The sequence below is a fragment of the Micromys minutus genome, assembly GCF_963924665.1.
Source record: "Micromys minutus genome assembly, chromosome: 30".
Lineage (NCBI taxonomy): Eukaryota > Metazoa > Chordata > Mammalia > Rodentia > Muridae > Micromys > Micromys minutus.
Window position 1 is genome coordinate 7,000,909 of NC_137965.1, and position 18,903 is coordinate 7,019,811.

At 42.3% G+C, this 18,903-nt stretch overlaps 1 protein-coding gene across 2 annotated transcripts in view; it reads left to right on the forward strand.

The window, feature by feature from the left end:
• The window catches only part of AIG1 (androgen induced 1), a 206,084-nt gene that overhangs the window by 26,673 nt on the left and 160,508 nt on the right, over positions 1-18,903 (forward strand). For both annotated transcript variants that reach the window (XM_080941487.1, XM_080941486.1), the window contains exon 2: positions 6,595-6,750. In XM_080941487.1, coding sequence (XP_080797613.1) covers positions 6,595-6,750 — 156 coding nt within the window. The remainder of the gene's footprint in view (positions 1-6,594; positions 6,751-18,903) is intronic.

The window sequence follows — 18,903 nt, forward strand, 5'->3', positions numbered from 1 at the left end:
ATACTGGGGTCAAATACAGTATGTTCTGGACAAAACGATCATATCTGTTTAAGAATAAATGCTGGGAGTCTAGGGAATTTCCCCCATTGAGCAGAATATGGCAAGTGTTTAATGCATTCCACGGGGGGGGGGGGGTATACCACTAGATTTTGATTTCAAATTGATTTGGTGTGAAAGTATGCATGGAACGTTGGCACACATTTATTGTTGTGAAAACGAGCCCTCATTCATAAGTGGATCATTAAGTAGGCATGCATTCTGGATGGGAAGAGGAGGTGGAGAAACGGTGCAGAAGGGCAGTAGAGAACGCTCTAGAGAACTAAACACTGAATGGCTCCGGAGTACCCTGAGGTGGCTTTGATTTCTGATCAATACATTCTTGGGGTGACAGGATGTCACGGGCCACTGCGTTCCGATGGGGTGGAAAACAATACGAGCTTCCAACCTGCTAAGAACTCACGGCCAGATGGTGTACATCCAGGCCATGCTGAGCTGGCAGTTCGGAAATGCCAGCTCCACTGAATGGTTGGAGCCAAATGATTCTTCAAGGTAACCCTGCAGACTTGTGTCTGCATCTCCATGTAACCTTACACTGTAAGCAGTGTCGTGAGTTTTAAGTAGACAGGGTGGTACTTTGATGCATTAGATGTCCCCTGTGGTATCTGGTAACTGTCCATGGGAATCAAACTCTAGAAAATGTAGTAGAAATCCAAAGTAGCGTCTCAGCATCGGCCAAATGTTTCTTTAAGCAAATTACCAAAAGGCAATCTGTTGGTGAAGGAATGGTGGAATGCTTCAGAAGTGTTACCAGTTCTCTTTTGATGATGAAAGCTAACAACTGACTGTTCCATTCTTTGGCAGTGGTGGGCATTCAGATCCCATGACCTTATACATGTCAGGCAAGCATGTTTCCGTGGGTTTGCATCCCCCACATGTCTGTAAAAGAGACAGTAAGAGCTTGCCAAGTTCAACTTCTTTCTCCTTAAGCAGAGGCTCTAGGAAGCCATTTGTTCTGCTTCTTTCTCATGTTCATAGGAGTTCTGGGAGGTTGAGGTCGCTGTATATCAGCTGGAGAAAGGCAAATAGGATGATTGCAGATACAGGGAAGCCACCAAGGACTTGTGAGGGTACAAATGTGTTAGGTGACACATTCCGTAAGGTGAGGATATGCTTTAATTCTGCATACCATTAGCTGTTCAAATTCTGCAAGTTATTTAGAATATGTATTGATGACTTTCCTCATGGTGGAGACCAAGTTTTTGACCAAAGCAAGAGTTTACATTTGCAACCAGAGGTAAGAAGCAGCCAGAGAGAGGCTAGAAGGAGGGAAGGAGAGAGGGAGGGAGGGAGGGAGGGAGAGAGAGAGAGAGAGAGAGAGAGAGAGAGAGAGAGAGAAATGAATGTGGGTACCCAGCTCACTTTCCTTATTTGGTTCAGTCTAGGACCCAATCCAAGGTGTGGTGGCACCTACTTTTAGGGTGGGTCTCCAGCCTTAGTTAGCCTAATCTAGAAACTCTCACAGATGTGTTTAAATGCTTGTCTCTTGGGTTTTCTAGCTCCGTCAAGTTGGGATATGAGTCACCCCTTATGCGTACTGTTTATTGTATGTCTCTTTTTAAATTCTTTTGGTTTACTTCTCTTCCTTTTCCTTTGATAACTTCATAAAAGTATGCTTTCCCCCACAACAGTTAGTCCTTTATTTACGTAAAATCCTTCACCTAGTCTCATGTTTATCAGTGTCAATTTTTAATGTGATACATGTTGAATATGCCTTATCAAAAATACGTGGAACTATTGGCTAATGGCTTTTGAATGTTTTTATTGATTTGGTTTGGTTTTGGAGGGTTTTAATATACATGATGTGTACACAATACCCTGGCCCGAGGATGGGACCAATGTCTACCACAAAATCCATTTCTGTGTGCCTTGTACATCTAGTTGGAAGGTAACTTTATGCAATATTCTTAATTGGTTGGTTCATAAAACACAGTTTATGTGTCACAGATGAAGGCTTTCAGATTGTCTGTTGGATTGTCACTTGGAGGATGCTGCAGATAAAGTCAATTGCAGCATTACTACCTGTTGTGTTGATGCTCAGATTTTTCTCATTCTGAATGAGAATTTCTCATATGAATCAGTCAGGTATGTTTAACCTATGTAACTAATAGTTACAAAAGCCTTCACATCCCTATCTGAAGAAAACCGACTCATATATTTACATGAAGACCCAAATGTTTTGTGTTAGTTCCTTAGTTGAAGGCACCCAGGGTACATAGAGCTTCGAAGTGAAGAATAGTAGCGAATTCCTTTGTGAAAAGTAGGTGGAAATCTAAATGAGACCTTTTACCTTACATCTGCCTGTCAGGTGAGTTTCCTTATTTCTTGGGTTACATAAAACAGGAGTGAGTTCTAATGACTTATAGTACATTGGCACCAAGCCAAATTTCAATTTTCTTTTCCTGTAGAAAAAATGATCTTGTAGGGTTTTTGTAAATAGTGCAATATTTCTTGAGCTCACCCAAACCTGCCCTGATTACCAGGCTCTTAAAACTAGCGGAGGCTGAGTTAGAAGGAAAGGATTGAAAGATAAATACAGGATTCTAAAAATATGAACTGAAATACAGCAACAAATAATACAGTTTCAATGTTACTCAGTAATCAGTTATAAAAGTTGAACATTATCAACATAGTTAGAGTTTCTGTGTTTTTCTTATGGCCTCTTCTTTTCCAGAGATACTTGAGTTCAGTGATGTTATGTAGTCTTATTTTTATTTACACGTATTTGTGTGTGCCTGTTTGAGTGTACACATGTACAAAGACCCTAGAGGGTGTCGGATTATCGAAAGGCAGTTGTGAGTCTCTCAGTGGATGCAATGGACTGAGCTCAGGTCCTCTGGAAGAGCAGCAAATTGTCCCAACACCAGCCATCCCTCTGGCCCGAGTTAAATGTTGTCAACCTCTGTGAGTTTCTTTCTGGATTACTGTGTGTGCACGTATCCTTATATTTGTGTCTTTCAGGATTTACTTTAATAGTGTCAAAACATGCGATTTCTTGTCTCCGTTTTTAAGTTTGATATATTGTTGCAAAGCTTGAAAACTTTTTGTTATGAGATGAGAGCTTTGTTGTATTTGTCTGGCACGTTTATTCAGTCCACTATTAAAGAAAACAAAAAACTCTGTAGATTGCTTCAACTCTGGTAAAATGGAGGCTGTAGGAACTGACTTTTTCACATGCCGAGGTTACTGTAGGACAGTGGTTCCCAACCTTTCTAATGCTGTAGATCTTTAAAATGGCTGGTACCCCCAATCATAAAATTATGTTTTATGTTGCCTCATAACTGTAATTTTGCTATTGTTATGCATTATAGTGTAAATATCTGTGGGTTTTTTTTTTTTGGGTGGTTTTGGGCAACCTGTATGAAAGGGACATTGGACCCCCAATGGGGTCTTGACCCACAAGTTGAAAAACACAGCTGTAAGGAAACTGAGTCACCAAATCAAGAGAGCACAGCAATCTCTACATTATTAAATGTCTGTTATTCGTCACAGTTTTGTCTGAGTTGTGTTCCCATAATGAGCTTTCTGGTTGAGTTATCATTGTTAATATCTGTATTTTGATGAGAAATGCTATCTCCTTGTGGCCTTTGCTTGAATCCTCCTAGGTATTGGTCATACAGGACACTGGATGGTGACAAACAGTCACAGAGAATTGCACTCCCTGGTGTGGTCACCGATGTCTCACACCCCATGAGGGCTGACAGAGAGATACAAACATCTTAAGTCTTACGATATGACTTGAGAAATTTCCTAAGGGTGGACTTGTTCTCTGAGTCATTGATCTCTGCTGATCAGGACCTGATGCCTTGCCACACTTGTGCCTAATTCCCACATGTGGCAGTCTTCGGAGCTCCCGCTCTGGCTATTTATAAAACAATGGGCTCGAAGCCATGGAAACTAAATCCAGTTTCAATTCAGAGGGAAACTGGAGTATGACCATGGCTTTGGTTGACTAGTAATAGCAGGGTTTGAGGGAGCTCCCCAAAGAACACATTACTAACAATATGTATACTATGAGGCTGAGCTCACAGCTGGAACCAGATGTTTCTAGGAACCTTCAATGCCTCATTCTGTGCCCAAGTGTGAAACATGCACAAAGCTTTTACAGACTCTTCCCACTGCCAATGTGGAAATGCCCCTTTCTCTCTCAAGTGTTTGCTATGTTCTATACAGAAAGGAGAATTGTACCACTTAAAAATAAGTTATTAGCGAATTATTTCTACTTGAAGAAGACAGATTTCTGAATCTATTTGGTGTTAAGTAGGTAGGATCAGACCCCAGGGAACTTATTTCTGCCCCTTCTGAAGTTTCCTTGGTATGCTGCCTAGTTGCACTCGGCATGCACAAGTTGATCCTATTTCAGGAAATTGATAAATTATTGGTTTGTTCTATTTCACGGTTCTTACCCATCATGCTCTGGTCCAAGTAGAGTATAGCTGCGGCGAGTGATTCCATTTGTAATTGGTTTTGGAACGTAAAGCTGGTAACTGTAGTAGACAATGGTCACAGCATCTCAATAGTACTTTGGAAGGATTTGATTTCATAAGTACTAATGACCTAAGGTAGCCATTTAATTCAGCTGTTCCAAATCAGGGTGGATTTTTGTGCTTGTTTGAGTTCTCTGTGGCCAGCTTTCTATCACTCCTGTGGCAGACAGATGCCTAAGTCCAAGAGATTAGAGAACAAAGACAGTTCCCGAATTTGGCTTGTGGTCAGTTTGTTTGTATTTCCTGCCCCTCTGCATTCGCTAGACCCCACCTTTGAGTAGAAACACACTGCAGATGTGGACTGTGAAATAATGCAAATCCCAGTTAGATAATTAACATTCTTCAAATGGAAGTAGTGGATTTTCTTATTTTTTTTCATTTTGATTCATTTATTCAAACTCCCTGTTTTGGCCCACCGATGGCAGGTCTTTGAAGATAACATCATTTAAAATCTTATTTTTAGTTCAGTATTTTGATTATGTGTGCCCTCATGCCCCCTCTGACGACTCCTCATCCCTCTCCTAACTTTTTATGATTCACTGTCTTAGTTACGTTTGTAGTGCTATGACCAAGTACCATGATGAAGACAACTTATAAAAGAAAGCATCCCTCCAGGCTGGCTTCTAGTTTCAATGAGTTTGTCCAGTGAAGTAGCACCTTAGAGCTCACACTGATCCCCAGGCTTAATGCAGAGAGAGGGAGAGAGGGAGGGAGGGAAGGAGGGAGGGAGGGAGAGAGCACAGAAAGATACACAAAGAGATAGAGAACAAACAGAGAGAGACACAGAGAGACAGAGACACAGCAACACACAGAGAGACAGAGACACAGCAACACAGAGAGAGAGAGAGGGACACACACACACACACACACACACACAGAGAGAGAGAGAGAGAGAGAGAGAGAGAGAGAGAGAGAGAGAGAGAGAGAGAGAGATCTCACTGAGAATGGTGTGAGCCTTTGAAACCCCAAAGTTCATCTCCAGAGATACACCTTTTCCAGCAAGGCCACACCTCCTAATCTTTCCCAAAAAGTGGCTCCGATTTCGGACCAGGCAATCACACATAGGAGCCCAGGAGGCTCTTCTCATTCAAACCACCATAGTCATTCAGCACCGCTGCCTTTGTGTGCAGAGATGTGTGGCCAGCCACTCAATTGCTTTGGCTAAGGGTGTGGCTTCATGAGCCCCTCCCCCATTTATGCCGGAAGTTTGACTGGCAGGATCTTGTGAAGGTTCTTGCAGGCGTGTGGTGGCTCTGTCATGTGTGGAAGACAGTGCTTTACAGCAGTCCTCCCGCATCTCTGGCTCTGACCGTCTTCCCAGTCCGTCTTCTTTGATGTTCCCTCAGCCTCGGGGAGAGGGAATGGACGTAGCATTTATTTTAAAGACCGGATCCTCTCATTTATCTAAAGTGAGAGCTTCATTCCTAGCGTGAGCTCTGTAATTAGGCTTTAAACCTATTCTCTTCACGTGTCATAATGCAGGCATGCTTTGTGTTCTAGTTCAGTGTTGTAGTAAATGTTTCATCTCAACTGGACGCCTCTGCCCCACCTTAGATCACTCCATTCCCAGATAGAAAGACACAAAACGTGATTAGAATAAGCCTTCACAGCACTACAGCTGGATAGTACCTTCGAAGCCATTAGTATCGATTATATCTACAATAATCACAAGGTGTAACTTGTGGGTCAGATGGGTCATGGCCACTCTTGGTCAGCACTTATGAGCATGTTTTCATGACTCACCTACCCCATGGTATCTTCTCCTCTCTTCACCCATTTCTCTCTCACTGTCCTGCCTCAGACACCAAGCCCAGGGACTGAAACCCCGCCTACCTCTATTCTGCCCAGTTACAGGCTATAGGCATCTTTAGCCAGTCACGATGAAATGGGCAGGACAAGGTTACATAATCACTTGGTGTTCCTGAGGACCTCCCTGTCCGTGATGCAACCAGGGAAAGTATTTAGAACCACAACACATGGCAACAGACCAAATCAACATCCTGGGTCTCCATTCCTCTTACTGACTCGTTGGGTGATTGTTTCCTTGTAGGTTATCCAGGCTGTGTTCTTTGGCATCTGTGTGCTGACAGATCTGTCCAGTCTTCTGACCAGAGGCAGTGGAAACCAAGAGCAAGAACGACAGCTCAGGAAACTCATCTCTCTCCGGGACTGGACGCTGGCTGTGCTGGCCTTTCCTGTTGGAGTTGTGAGTATGACGCAGGATGTACTTGGCACAGAAGAAATGTGGGTTCTCCTTCAGACTTGGTGTTTGTTTGTTTTAATGAGAGTTCTTTATAGAAGAGTTCTTCCTTTAGCTGATACTAGGGACAGACCCCAGCACCTCATGGCTCGCCACCACTGAGCCACCTGCTTCCCAAGGTTTCTGTGTTTGTTTTCTAATGCTCCCAACACTACAGAAATTTTATTCACTCATGGATTGGATGTCTGGGGTCTAGGAATCCTAGGGCTGGTTTCTTTTGAGGCCTGTGTCTCTGGTTTCAAGAAGGTTGCCTTTACATTGTTATATTATCTTCCCCTGTGCCGGTCTGCATCTTGGTCCCCTCTCCTTATAAGAGATCCATTATACCAATGAAAATTCTCTAATGGCTGCATTTAATGTCACCTACCTCTTTAGTGCCCAAATGTCATGTTGTGAGATTTAGGAGATATATCCTTTGGTGAGGGATTTGCCATGCAAACTTGAGGCCTACCATCAATACCCAGAACCCATGTTAAAAAAACAAAACAGACCAACCAGCAAACAAACAAACACCACAACAAAGACCAACCACAACCAAACCGTGTGTGGCGGTTTGCACTTGTAACCTTAGTGGTGTGGAGGATGAGACATGGAGGTCATATCAGAGCAGCAAGGGACCCTGGAGTGTGGCTTCTGAGACTGTACTCTGGCTTCCACATGCAAGGGCACGTATACATGTGCACGTGCACACACTGACACACGAGTTTGCAGAGCACATGGTTCAGCCCCTCATATTTTCTTGAGCAGCCTGAACTTAGTCATTGGCTGTTGGCTCAGCTGTCTTAGCACTTGGGACTTCAGAGGGGATCGATGTCAGCTAACACTTTAGTCACCCAACAGCACCATTAGCCAAGTGCTCCTTTCAAATGACGCTGCCCCATGTTTGGGTCTGTCTGGCTCCATTGATTTTCTGGTTTCAGTTAGGTTCCCTCCGAAACTCAGCCTCCTTCACAAGTCTGCTAACTTGCCGTTGTCTGCACACAAACCATGCTTCTTTAACGGACCCACGAGAACCATAGATTTTTAACTTGTGTGTAGCCAAGAAGAATATTTTTGTGTTTCTGAGATTGAGAGAGAAAGTATCTTCTGTAATGCAGTTTGAGAATTTTTGGGTGTTTGCCTGGTTCTGGAACAGACTAGAGATGTGGCTAGCCTACTCAGAAGCTCCAGAGATGTGGCTAGCCTACATACCGAGTCCAGGTTCACCATGAGAAGAGTGAGAGAGTTCTTTAAATCCTGCCTCTGGCTCTCTTCCACGTTCTTCACTCTGGGTTGGCAGAGACCTCTATGTTCTTAGCGCTGAGTTGCCATTGTCTGTGTGCTGAATTGTATTTTCATAGATGCAGTAGCTCCGCGCCTGAGCCTCACACAAGGACCAGAAGACCCTTAGAATCCAATCATAAGCCTGCTGCTCATTCCCTCATCCCTTTCTTCTGAAGATCTCAAAGAGTGAATGTTCAGATGTTAGCTGTGCAGGAAATTTCTCAAAATCTCCTGCTTGAATGTTTTTGCAATTATACGCGTATTGCAAACACATACACACAAAATATTATTATTATGTGTATATAATTGAAAATATATTATTGCATATACATACTTTTATTTTTGCCTTTATACAATTAACATACTGAGCCTGTGTGTGATCAATCACAGCACTCTGGAGGCTAAGGCAGGAGGATTGTTGATTTAAGCCACCCTGTGCTGCATAGTGAAATCTTATCTCAGAATGTAAATTCATTTACCTTCTATGAATCACATGAGAGAAAGTCCCCATAGCGTAAAGTATAAAGACATGTACTCTCTGTACAAAAGAATCATACCTTGAAGTGCAAGTGTCGGTGTGTGGAATCATCTCTGTGATTCAGTAGGGAGAGGTGTAATGCTTTTCACCTCCACCATCTGCATTTAACTGATGTCACCCAGTCACCTTCTGAGCATGTGCAGACAGCTCTCCCGGTTGGTAAGCTCCTGACAGCAGGCCTCGTCTTTTTCCTGTGCCTCAATACTCACCGTGCTCCCTGGGATGTTAGGAAGTGATCAGAGTTCTTCGGATTCACAGGACGAATTAGAACGGTGATGATTCAGGTGTGCAGAGTTGACATCTATGCAGCTCTCTTCTCTTGGCATGGATGCCCTTGTCCCTATTCCCAGTTCTCCCAGTGTCCTTACTGAGTCATTTCCCACTTTCTACGTATTCCCTAAGTGTTACAGACGCCTTCCATATGTTCCGTTCTGTTCCATCCCCATTCACTCGACTCTTCCCATGTGGATAAGTCTTTCTGGTGTTCTCCACAATCTATGCGGTTTCCACTCCGTCTCCTCCTTCTGCTGCCTTCTGCTGTTGATTTCACATCTTTCCACCCAGGTCCCACCACACTCCTTGCTCCAATGTAGAAAAAAATCATTTTGAGTCGGGGGGATGAAAGAGCACTTGATGGATCATTCTAAGAGTCCATTAATTTTACTGCAAGGTCTATTTATTGGTGATAGGAATTTCAAGGTATAAGCATTTTAACTCAAAAGAAATCTTTACCCAAAGTACCTTTGTGATTTTTCTCTCACCTTTTTCTTTCTCAGGTAACTTGCACTCATATTATTTTAGTCACCCTGTGCATTTGCAATGATTTCCAAGACTCCTAAGTCCCTCTCTTACCTTTCTCCACATCTCTCCTCTCTGCCGAAGGATCTAGAAACCCACTGTTGATGTCTTCTCCTCACAAAGTCTGTGCTCAATGTTCTTTCCTTCCTGTAGCAATGCTCTGAGAAGTCACAGGGAGAGGGGCATGCCACTCTGGAGAGTTGCCTCACCTGGAGAGCCCTGGGCAGAAGGACGGGCTTAGAATTGGCGCCCAGCATCCAGTGGGCACACAGTTATAATGCCCACAGCAGACTGTAGTCTAAGAAAGCTTATCAGGTCAGGTGATTAAGGTTAGTGTGCAAAGCTCTTACCATCTTGATTAACACAGAACCTTACAAGCAAAACATCTTGATATCATCTCCCTGTCTGGATGCCCTGGCCATAGCTTTTCTTTGTCCATTGTCTGTCTGTTTGTCTGTCTGTCTGTCTGTGTCTCTGTCTCCCCTGCCTCAGTCTTTTTTTTTCTACAACCAAAGCAGCAGGAAAGATACTCATAGACCATTTAGGATTGACAGATTTTTACTTTGGTGATTCCTCTGGGGACAAGGTTGATTGTGAAGCGACAGTAATTGCTTTCTTTGAGTATGAAGTGATGAAAAGGAGTTGGAGAATGTTGGACCTCACACAGACACCTTCATGGTTCCTTTTACCCCAATCACAGATAATGAAGGTGTACTTTTGACCCACTGTGACTTGGAGGACCAGGCAGGGTGGCTTACCAGTGTCATTCATTGCAGCGTTCTGTCCCATAAAGAGCAAAGCTGGTCTTGATTAATGTTGGTAATGGCCGGACACCACCACCACTCCCCAGTCTTGCAGCTCATTTTGTAGGGCTAATCATCAGGAGGCTGTTCTTTCAGTAAGCAGCGTACTTCTCAACTTTGTCACCCTTTCAGAGAATTGTTACAAATAATTCTGAGACATTACGTGGTCTGGAAGCACTGGAGTTTCTTAGGACCACTGGAGGGAAGACCGTTTTGTCTCCCGTGAGCTCATTAACGCTGAACCAGCAGATCCCATTTTAGTTAAGGAAGAAGATATAACCGTTTGACTACAAAAGAAAATAGAAGAGCTTGAAGAGTTTGGAAATGCCCCACTCAGAAATCCTCAGTGTATCTCTGCCTGCCGTCTGTCCGTCCGTCTGTCTGTCTGTCCATTCGTTTCTGTTCATTCAAGCCCATGCTACCCTGTTCATCTGCAGCTGTTGAGCTTGAATAGTACCCATAATCAAACCTTACCATGGCGCCAGTACATCTTTGTCCTGGTGCTGATTTGGGTTGCCCCAGTCCAGATGTTGCCATAGCATTCCAATGTGGAGAAGTAAATGTATCCCCCAAGGGATGGGTCCGTGGAAGCCCTGGGGGTTTGGATCTGTTCTATCCTGGGATGGGCATCCGTCCGGGACGTCAGTGCAAATTCACATGCGCATGAATGGGCTGGTCTGGAATTAGTCCTTAGTACTGAATCTAGTTTCAAAACTGTTTGCTAAGTAACGATTTCTGGCATCATAATCATGTCTTGTTAACACTTATAGATTTTACATATACTGACCAACTGTAGGTTCATACTTATAATGAAGATTGTATGGTAGCGCTCTCAGAAACACAAGGAAAACTAAATTTGAAACCTCCTTGCAAACTCCAAGAAAGAAGTACATTAAAATTCCCAAGAGTCTTCATTATATTAGGTAAACCTAAGCTGTCTTTAAAGTTTTCCAAGTGTATGCAAATTTGGATTGCTACACTCCTATAATTCAAGAAACAAGAAACATTGTTTTCTTATTCACTTTTCAATGCAAGAGTTGGCTTAGATGGGAAAAATGCATAAAAGTATTAATTGCTAATTGATTAGTATTCATTGCTAAAGAATTTTTAAAAGTTTTCATTATGATATTTATTTTGCGTGGTGTGTGTGTGTGTGTGTGTATGTGTGTGTGTGTGTGTGTGTGTGTGTTGTGTGTGTGTGTGTGTGTGTGTGTGTGTGTGTGTGTGTGCTTGTGTGGGGAGCACTCCATAGCTTATGGAGACCAGAGAACAACTTTCCAGGTTGGTTCTTCCCTTCTGCCCTGTGGGTCCCATGGATCTAACTCAGGTTGTCTGAATGAGCACTAAGTACATTAAATGCTGAGCTAGCCCCACAGCCTTTAATTACTAGCTTTAATATATGCAAATCTAACACACAATGGAAATTAATTTGATTCTAGTTGAGATTACAACCAAAACCACACGTTTTCTTCTTTTTTGAAAGCTAAAGGGAAATATTTTTTGAAGCTCCTCATTTAATTTATTCTGTAAATTCTGCATTCAACTTTAAAGTACACCTAATACATTATCATTTAAGCAACTAAAACCAAACCTTTTTTCTAGCTTCTTTCAACCCTGACTGTTATATTGTCCATGTGAATCTTCCTTTTCTTCTTTTCTTGCCTCTGAGATTAAACTGAAACCATCAGTCAATTAATAGCTCACTGTAGAACTGAGTTTACAGCAGTGGGCTAAGGTGCTTACTGCACACCCTGGTGACCTGAGTTTGATTCCTGGGATCCACTGTGGAAGGAGAAAACTGACTCCCAAAAGCTGTCCTCTGGCTTCTCTTGATCCATGCCACAAATGCCTATGAACATGTGTGCCCCCTCCACAGTCGGTAAGTATATTAACCAAAACCTCATCTGCTTTCTGTTGACTTAATCATATGCTTTCCCCTTCACAGGAACAAGGAGTTGAGTTTAGTTTCCTAGTTCATGGGTGAGGAATCCTTCAAAACCAAGTAGACAAAATGATCTGTTACGATCTCTTGTAAGATAGATTTAAATGCAACCTCCCACTTTGGTAAGCCATTCGAATGTGTCAGGTTTCACTTTAAGGAGACCAGCTTTACTGATTAGCCACATTAGTGGGTTTACAGGAATGGGCAGCAAACAGCCTTGTGTCTAAGGTGGTTCTGGAAGGTTTCTCAAAAATACTGATTTTTGAGCTCTGTTTTGAGAGCCAGGTGCTGCGAATTGAACTCCAGTCCTCTGCAAAAACATCCAGTGCTCTCTAACATTTAAAGAACGCCCTTATATTTTAGTGCTGTGTCACACTTGATTCATACATAGATGCCAACACATGTCTTAGAAATGTGGGCTGCCCTGGTGAGGCTTGTGCCATGTTGGGACAAAGAGGACTGCCCCTTCTGTCCCACTTGGCTTCTGTATTCTTCTGTTTGTTGTTCTTACAGTGGAGATGGTGAAGGACTAAGGAATAAGAATCTTTAATGTAAATTAATGCTATGCCCATGGGTAGAGGCATGAATGAAAAGGGAGATATCACATTGGGAAGAGAGGCTAAGGAGCTTTCCCTCTCCGTTCTTTGCCTTCCCAATCCACTGTGAAGTAAGACGGATGCTTTCACACAGGTGCACGTGACTAGACAGAAACAAGAGTCATTGTTGCTCTGTCCAGGGAATAAAATGAGCGAGTGAGTGCCCAGGAGAATACCGTCACAGTAGGAAAAAAAGCAGTATTGAATCAACAAAGGAAAACAGCCTCCAGATGTCTCTACACACTTAATGTTTACGTCTGAATATCCATGAGTGCTAACTTCAGCTTTGCCCCGCCCCCTATTATCTTAGGATTTTTTTTTTTTTTTTGAGAACACATCACGTACCCAGGGGGCTTTGCTGTTGCCTCTGGTTTTTAGGCTAGCCTGTAAACAAGCAATTCCACTCGGACTTCCCAGAGTTCTCACCACCCCTTCCCTGGATGGCATAATCTAAGTGCAATGTCCTGTCTTCTAACCCGTGTGTTCCCTTTGGTCCAGGTATAGTGCTAATGAGGGCTTTGCTCAGTGAGCTGTTTACCTCGTCCAGGACTTCAGGATGAGCTCCCAACGTTCTCTGCTTATTTCTCAGATGGGTTGAGCTGCCAGTGTATGGTTGTAGCAACTTTTCAATGGTGATACAAAATCAAGCAGGATGGAGCCTAAACTTCGTCTGGAGGAGTGCTTGCTCTTAAAAATGTTACCTAAGCATGCTCCCCCAGCAGACTCATGTGTGCCGTATTGACATCTTCGGCCCTTCATGTAGAGCCTGAGCTACCCAACATCTCTAACCTGGAAGGCGTATCAGAGTAAGGAAAGGTAGTCTGTAGAATCCAGATAAAAAATGATTGTTTTGTCTTTTTTTTTTTTTTGTAGGTTCACAAGAGATTGTTGATGTGCATGTTTGTTGCATATCTGTGATAGATGGCTTTGGGGGAAAGACACTATGGTTTCATACAGTTTTATAAGACTGTTGGAAAAGTACCTGTTTGTTTAAGAAAGAAAAATATTTTCTGCTTTGTCTTCTAATTTCAGCAACATTATACAGACTTAAGTACCACAGGTTTTCCCAGTGTATTTTTAAAAATATGTTAAAATAAATTTTTATCCTGTGGATTTGCTACATTTTTAAAAAGAAAAAAGGTAGTTAATTGTATTTGGTATTGTGTTGAAAATCACTTCAGGGTTCTAAAAAGCCAGTTTGTAGCTGCACCATAAAAAAAAAAAAAATGAAAGGAAAAAAGAAAACTTTTAACAAGAATGATCTAGTACATTCCATTCTAGCACATATCCTAATAAATGAATTATACCTAGTCAATTTTTTTAACTATGAATTTCCAAAAGCCATTTTGATCTGCTTTATCAAGAACATTTTCCATTAAATCTACTCGTAAACTTGTAATGTTTGGATCCAACTATTTTTGACAAGGATTTGAGGTGGTGGTAAATTCCATCAGATGGTCAGACTCATTCCAGCCTCAGCTTCCTGGGCCACTGTGTTGTTCAACAAAGGACTCCTGGAAATAATCTTGACTGAGTAAGTCCCTTTATGATTTAAGAGACTCACAAGAACTTTCTTAGAGTTTTATGTACCCTCAGAGTGGGCAGAAATTTTCTAGGTAGACTGAGCATTAAACACAAGTAGCCATATTAATAACTATCATGTGATTTTATTAACTCTGAATCATACAAGAGACATTAGATAACAAAAAATGATAACAAGAAACAATTGTTTCTTCGGGTTGTGCTAAGGGAAGGAAAACTGTTGCCATCCACACAGGCCACAACAGCTGCTTCCTTTTCTGTTTCTGTCACGTCCAGGAAAAGTACTTGACATTTTGGACTTGGTCAATGATGTTTGAGAAGCAGTGTTTGTGCACAAAGAGCCTTAAGCAAAAGGAATAGTGGATAATGTGGAGTTTGAATGAGAAATGCCTCCCATAGGCTCATGTATTTGATCACTTGGTCCAACGTTGGTGGCACTATCTGAGAAGGTAATGGGCCCTCAGGTATTAGACTCTTGCAGGGAGAAAGATGTTTCTAGGGGTGGGCGGGTGTACGATATTTGATCACACTGTGAACTGTGAGTCTGTGTTATTTATTGGAAAAAAAAATTTCTAATTGTGTCGTGGCTCAGTCTTAGCACACACCTTTAATCCCTCTGGCTGGAATAAAGACACACCTTCAGTACATATCTTTAATCCCAAACAATGAAGGTGAAGTTAGTTTGTAGATGGAAACACACTTGGTGTCTAATTGAATGACAAAGTGATGAATCAAAGAAAGGTTTGACAGAATAGGATGTGCCCAACTCTTAGGAGAAGAGAGAGCAAAGGGCCGCTACTCGACAGAGCAATGCAGAGAGAGGAAGGAGGCAGTTTTCCTGGGACTGTTTCACAGAAACAGGTTGCAGAGAGAACAAGATAGACACAGATGATGACAGAGGAAGCCAGAGAGTGAAAAGGAGCCTGAACATTAGAACAGATTGCTAGAGTTAGTTTGAGGCCAAGCAGAGCAGTTCAATCAGAGGTCAAGAGAGACGGCATATTGAATCAGTCAGTTTGGAGGGGAGTTCCAGCCAGAATAGCGGAGTCAAACCGGCCATCCAGAGCTCAGGAAGAACAAGAAACTCTGAGCACATTCAGCAGCAAGCCCCAGAAGCTGAAAACGTCCTAGGCCTAGGTTAGATTGTCTGGAGCTAGAAGCTTCCATGACTAAGCCTAGGATGACAGACAGAGGCGGTAAGCCTCACAAACAAGTTACTTCAGGCAAATGAAAGTTACTTTTGCAGTGTGCTTTGTTCTATCTGTGCTTGCTGACTGCTCAGCTGGACTCACACTGCCGACACCATGTCTCCCGACCGTATTGGAGTCTCACTCGGTGGATTGAGACTTCATCTTGAAGAAGACATCATCTTGATCAATTATAATGAAAAGATACTTATTTTGACTCATGGTTCTGGAGTTGTTAGGTCTTGGGACCCATTGTAGTGACAGCTTTCACACTGACATGAATGCTGGTCTGTAGAGAATGTCACATGACAAAATACCTCTCTTCCTCTTGTTTCAAAGTCATCAGGATTCGGATTAAAGGGCTCCAGCCTATCAATGACCTTAAATCAACCTGTTTACTCTCCAAAGTCAATCCTTCTAAATACCACGATTGGATTAAATTTCACCCTTTTAATTTAATTAACATGCTATTTTGGAGATTAAACTTCTGTGGGAGGTCGGAAGAGAGTTGGGACACATTATGTTCGGAGCATAGCAGAGGAAAGATTTTGTGGAAGGGGATGCTTGCAGGAGAGAGACCTGTTTGGAAGAGAAGACAGCACTAGGCACAGGGAGAAGCTGGACCACATAGTGACTGTAACCGAGGCATACCGGGGCTCTATTGCTGGTGCCAGAGTACGCCAAAATGTATGAGAACGTCACTTTAAAGGGGAGAAAGGGGGATTTCTGTGGTCAATTCACTCTTTTATGTCTGGGCCTGTAATACAGCAGAGCATCATGGTGTGGGGCATGTTGTAGAACAAAACATTTTGTGCATGGCAGCCAGGAAGCAGTAAAAGAGAATGAGAAATAATGACTAGGAACAAACATATACGCTTCAAGAATATAGCCCCCACTGGCTCATTGTCTTCAACTAGAGCCAGTTGCCTGTAGTTTCTACCACCCATCCAAAGCCCAGGAAGTTTCGAATCCATAGAAAGTTTAGTTCATTGTCAAGATTGGATCCTTTCTGATCTGGTCACCTTTTAAGACTGTTCTATGAGGACTAAGAGTTACCATGTGAGCGTCTGTAGATACATACATCTGAACCACAACAGCCGAAATGGGCCTTCAGACTTGTCCAGAAATGACAGAACATGGCCGAATCCTTACATTTTCCCACATTTAAGGCAAGATCATGAGATTAGGCAAGGCATTACTCATGGCTTAGGGCAATTCTCAGTGAGGGTTACAACTCAGAGCTGCCAATGACTGGTACTGAGAATTGTTATGGTTAGATGTGTGTGCCCTGTGAAGACAGCCAGGAGATATGCTACAGTACCAACAGGTTATTAGCACAAATATAAAATATGTTTTTGGATTTCTCATACCTTGTTTAATTACTATATCTAGCTTTTACCCACATGAAGATACAGGAGGAAAAGTAAATCTTAGTTCAAAAGTTAGTCTGTGAAATTCTCTATTTTTATTTTAAAAACCTTTGCAACTAGGAATAGAAGGTAATTTATTTATTTTGGCAAACAGAACTTTCTCTAGCTTTTACTGAAGGCACAGCTCTCCTGTGGGCTGGGCTCTGCCCACTATATAGAATGAGTCCAGGACCTTCAGGTCTACCTCACAGACCACAATCTACAGTCTCATGATTCTGATACCTGTATCTGTCTCTTAACCCCTTCAGTTTCTATGTTTGATATTGTTCCAGTACTTTTACCATTATTTTTTTGCAATTATTCCTTTTGCTGACTCCTAATGATTTCTTCCCTCTGCGTCTGTGCCCAGCCATACAGTTAAAGATGTATTTTTTTAAAAAAAGATTTATTTATTTTATTACATATTTTATATGAGTACACTGTTGCTGTCTTCAGACAGAAGAGGGCATCAGATCTCATTACAGATGGCTGTGAGCCACCATGTGGTTGCTGGGAATTGAACTCAGGACCTCTTGAAGAGCAGCCAGTGCTCTTAACCGCTGAGCCATCTCTCCAGCCCTTAAAGATGTATTTTTTAATAATTCATTGAGAACCTAGAGTTTCAAAGCAGGATTTGTTTTAAAACTTCATGTATTTCACAGAACTGCAGAAAGCTAAATCCTAACTATCTATCTTCACTGAAGTAAACCTTTTCACATGACTTTACTTTAGTTTTTTTATTTCTTAAATTGCCTCTTCTCAATTTTATTGTTTCAGAATATATATAACCTTTCTATACCTCTTTGATCAATGTTGTCTAGTGGAGAATTATTTGATCATAAACTATTACTATCCTCACATAACTTTCCTGCTTTTTATTTTTTAGTTGCCTTCTTAGCCCAGTTCCTCTATGTGATTTTTATTGCAACATTCCTTAATGAATTACAATGATTTCTCTTCTAGTGATTATCCATCTTTAGGTGGGTTAATTCCAGAGCAGTTCCTTTACCCCAGAGATAGATAATGAAACTGAGCCAGGGCACATAGATTTTCTTCCCATTTCCCTTACCTTGCCCTAGAGACTGGTTCTTGTTTACTCTCAACTAACTTTTTTCTCTCTGACTTATTCTTATCATTACCCATCTGGCTGGTAACATGTAGCTTATTTGTCAGGTGAACATGCATAGGATGTTCAGGCTTCTAACCACCAGTCCTTCTTGCTGACCTTACTATGCCCACCTCTGCTCGCACAGAGAAGGCATGCTGGCCTCTTTTCACATTTAGCATCATCATCGGTGTCACCTGAAGCCAAACAGATATCACAACGTTTTCCCAGCCTTCTTGTGCATTGAGACCTCATGTTCTTCATCAGGGTCATTTAACGTTCCTCGGGGCTTACCACCTCCAAGTGCTCTATGTACCGTTCACTCAACCAGGAGGAGACAACACCTTGTTTCCGTTCTTGGAGTTGTCCCCATGATCAGGTGCTCCTGCAGTTTTCAGGCAGCCTTCTTGAGGAGCAGGGTTTATGTTATGAGTGTTTCTCACTTTTATCAGTTCCATCTCTAGGTCTCAGAGTGTCCTTATTCTTGGTCGACTTCAGGAAAGGGACAATTTGGTGTTTTATTGTGATCTAAAAGTCTAAGGGCTCACTGTAGGATGAGAAGCAGATGTAGAAGGGTTTCTCATAAAGGTCTGAGAAGGTCTGCCTTGTGAACTCAGCCAGGGAGTGTCCCTTTCCTTGCATGCTGGAAGACAGCACCCCCACAGAGAACAGAAAGGAGAAATACTTGGTCAACAGGAAGAAAACTGAGCATGTTAAAAAGGCATTGTTCTTGTGGCAATACAAGAGATGACACATACAGCCAATATCACAATTCATTTCCAGAAATTGGCATTAAGTACCCTCTGTGTGCCACATTATAGGGAACCAGCAACAAGTGAGCCAAAGTTCCTTTTCTCTGGCCCTTCCCTTCTTCCAGAGGAGCCACTCTGAACAATTGGACACAGAAGTCTGTTCT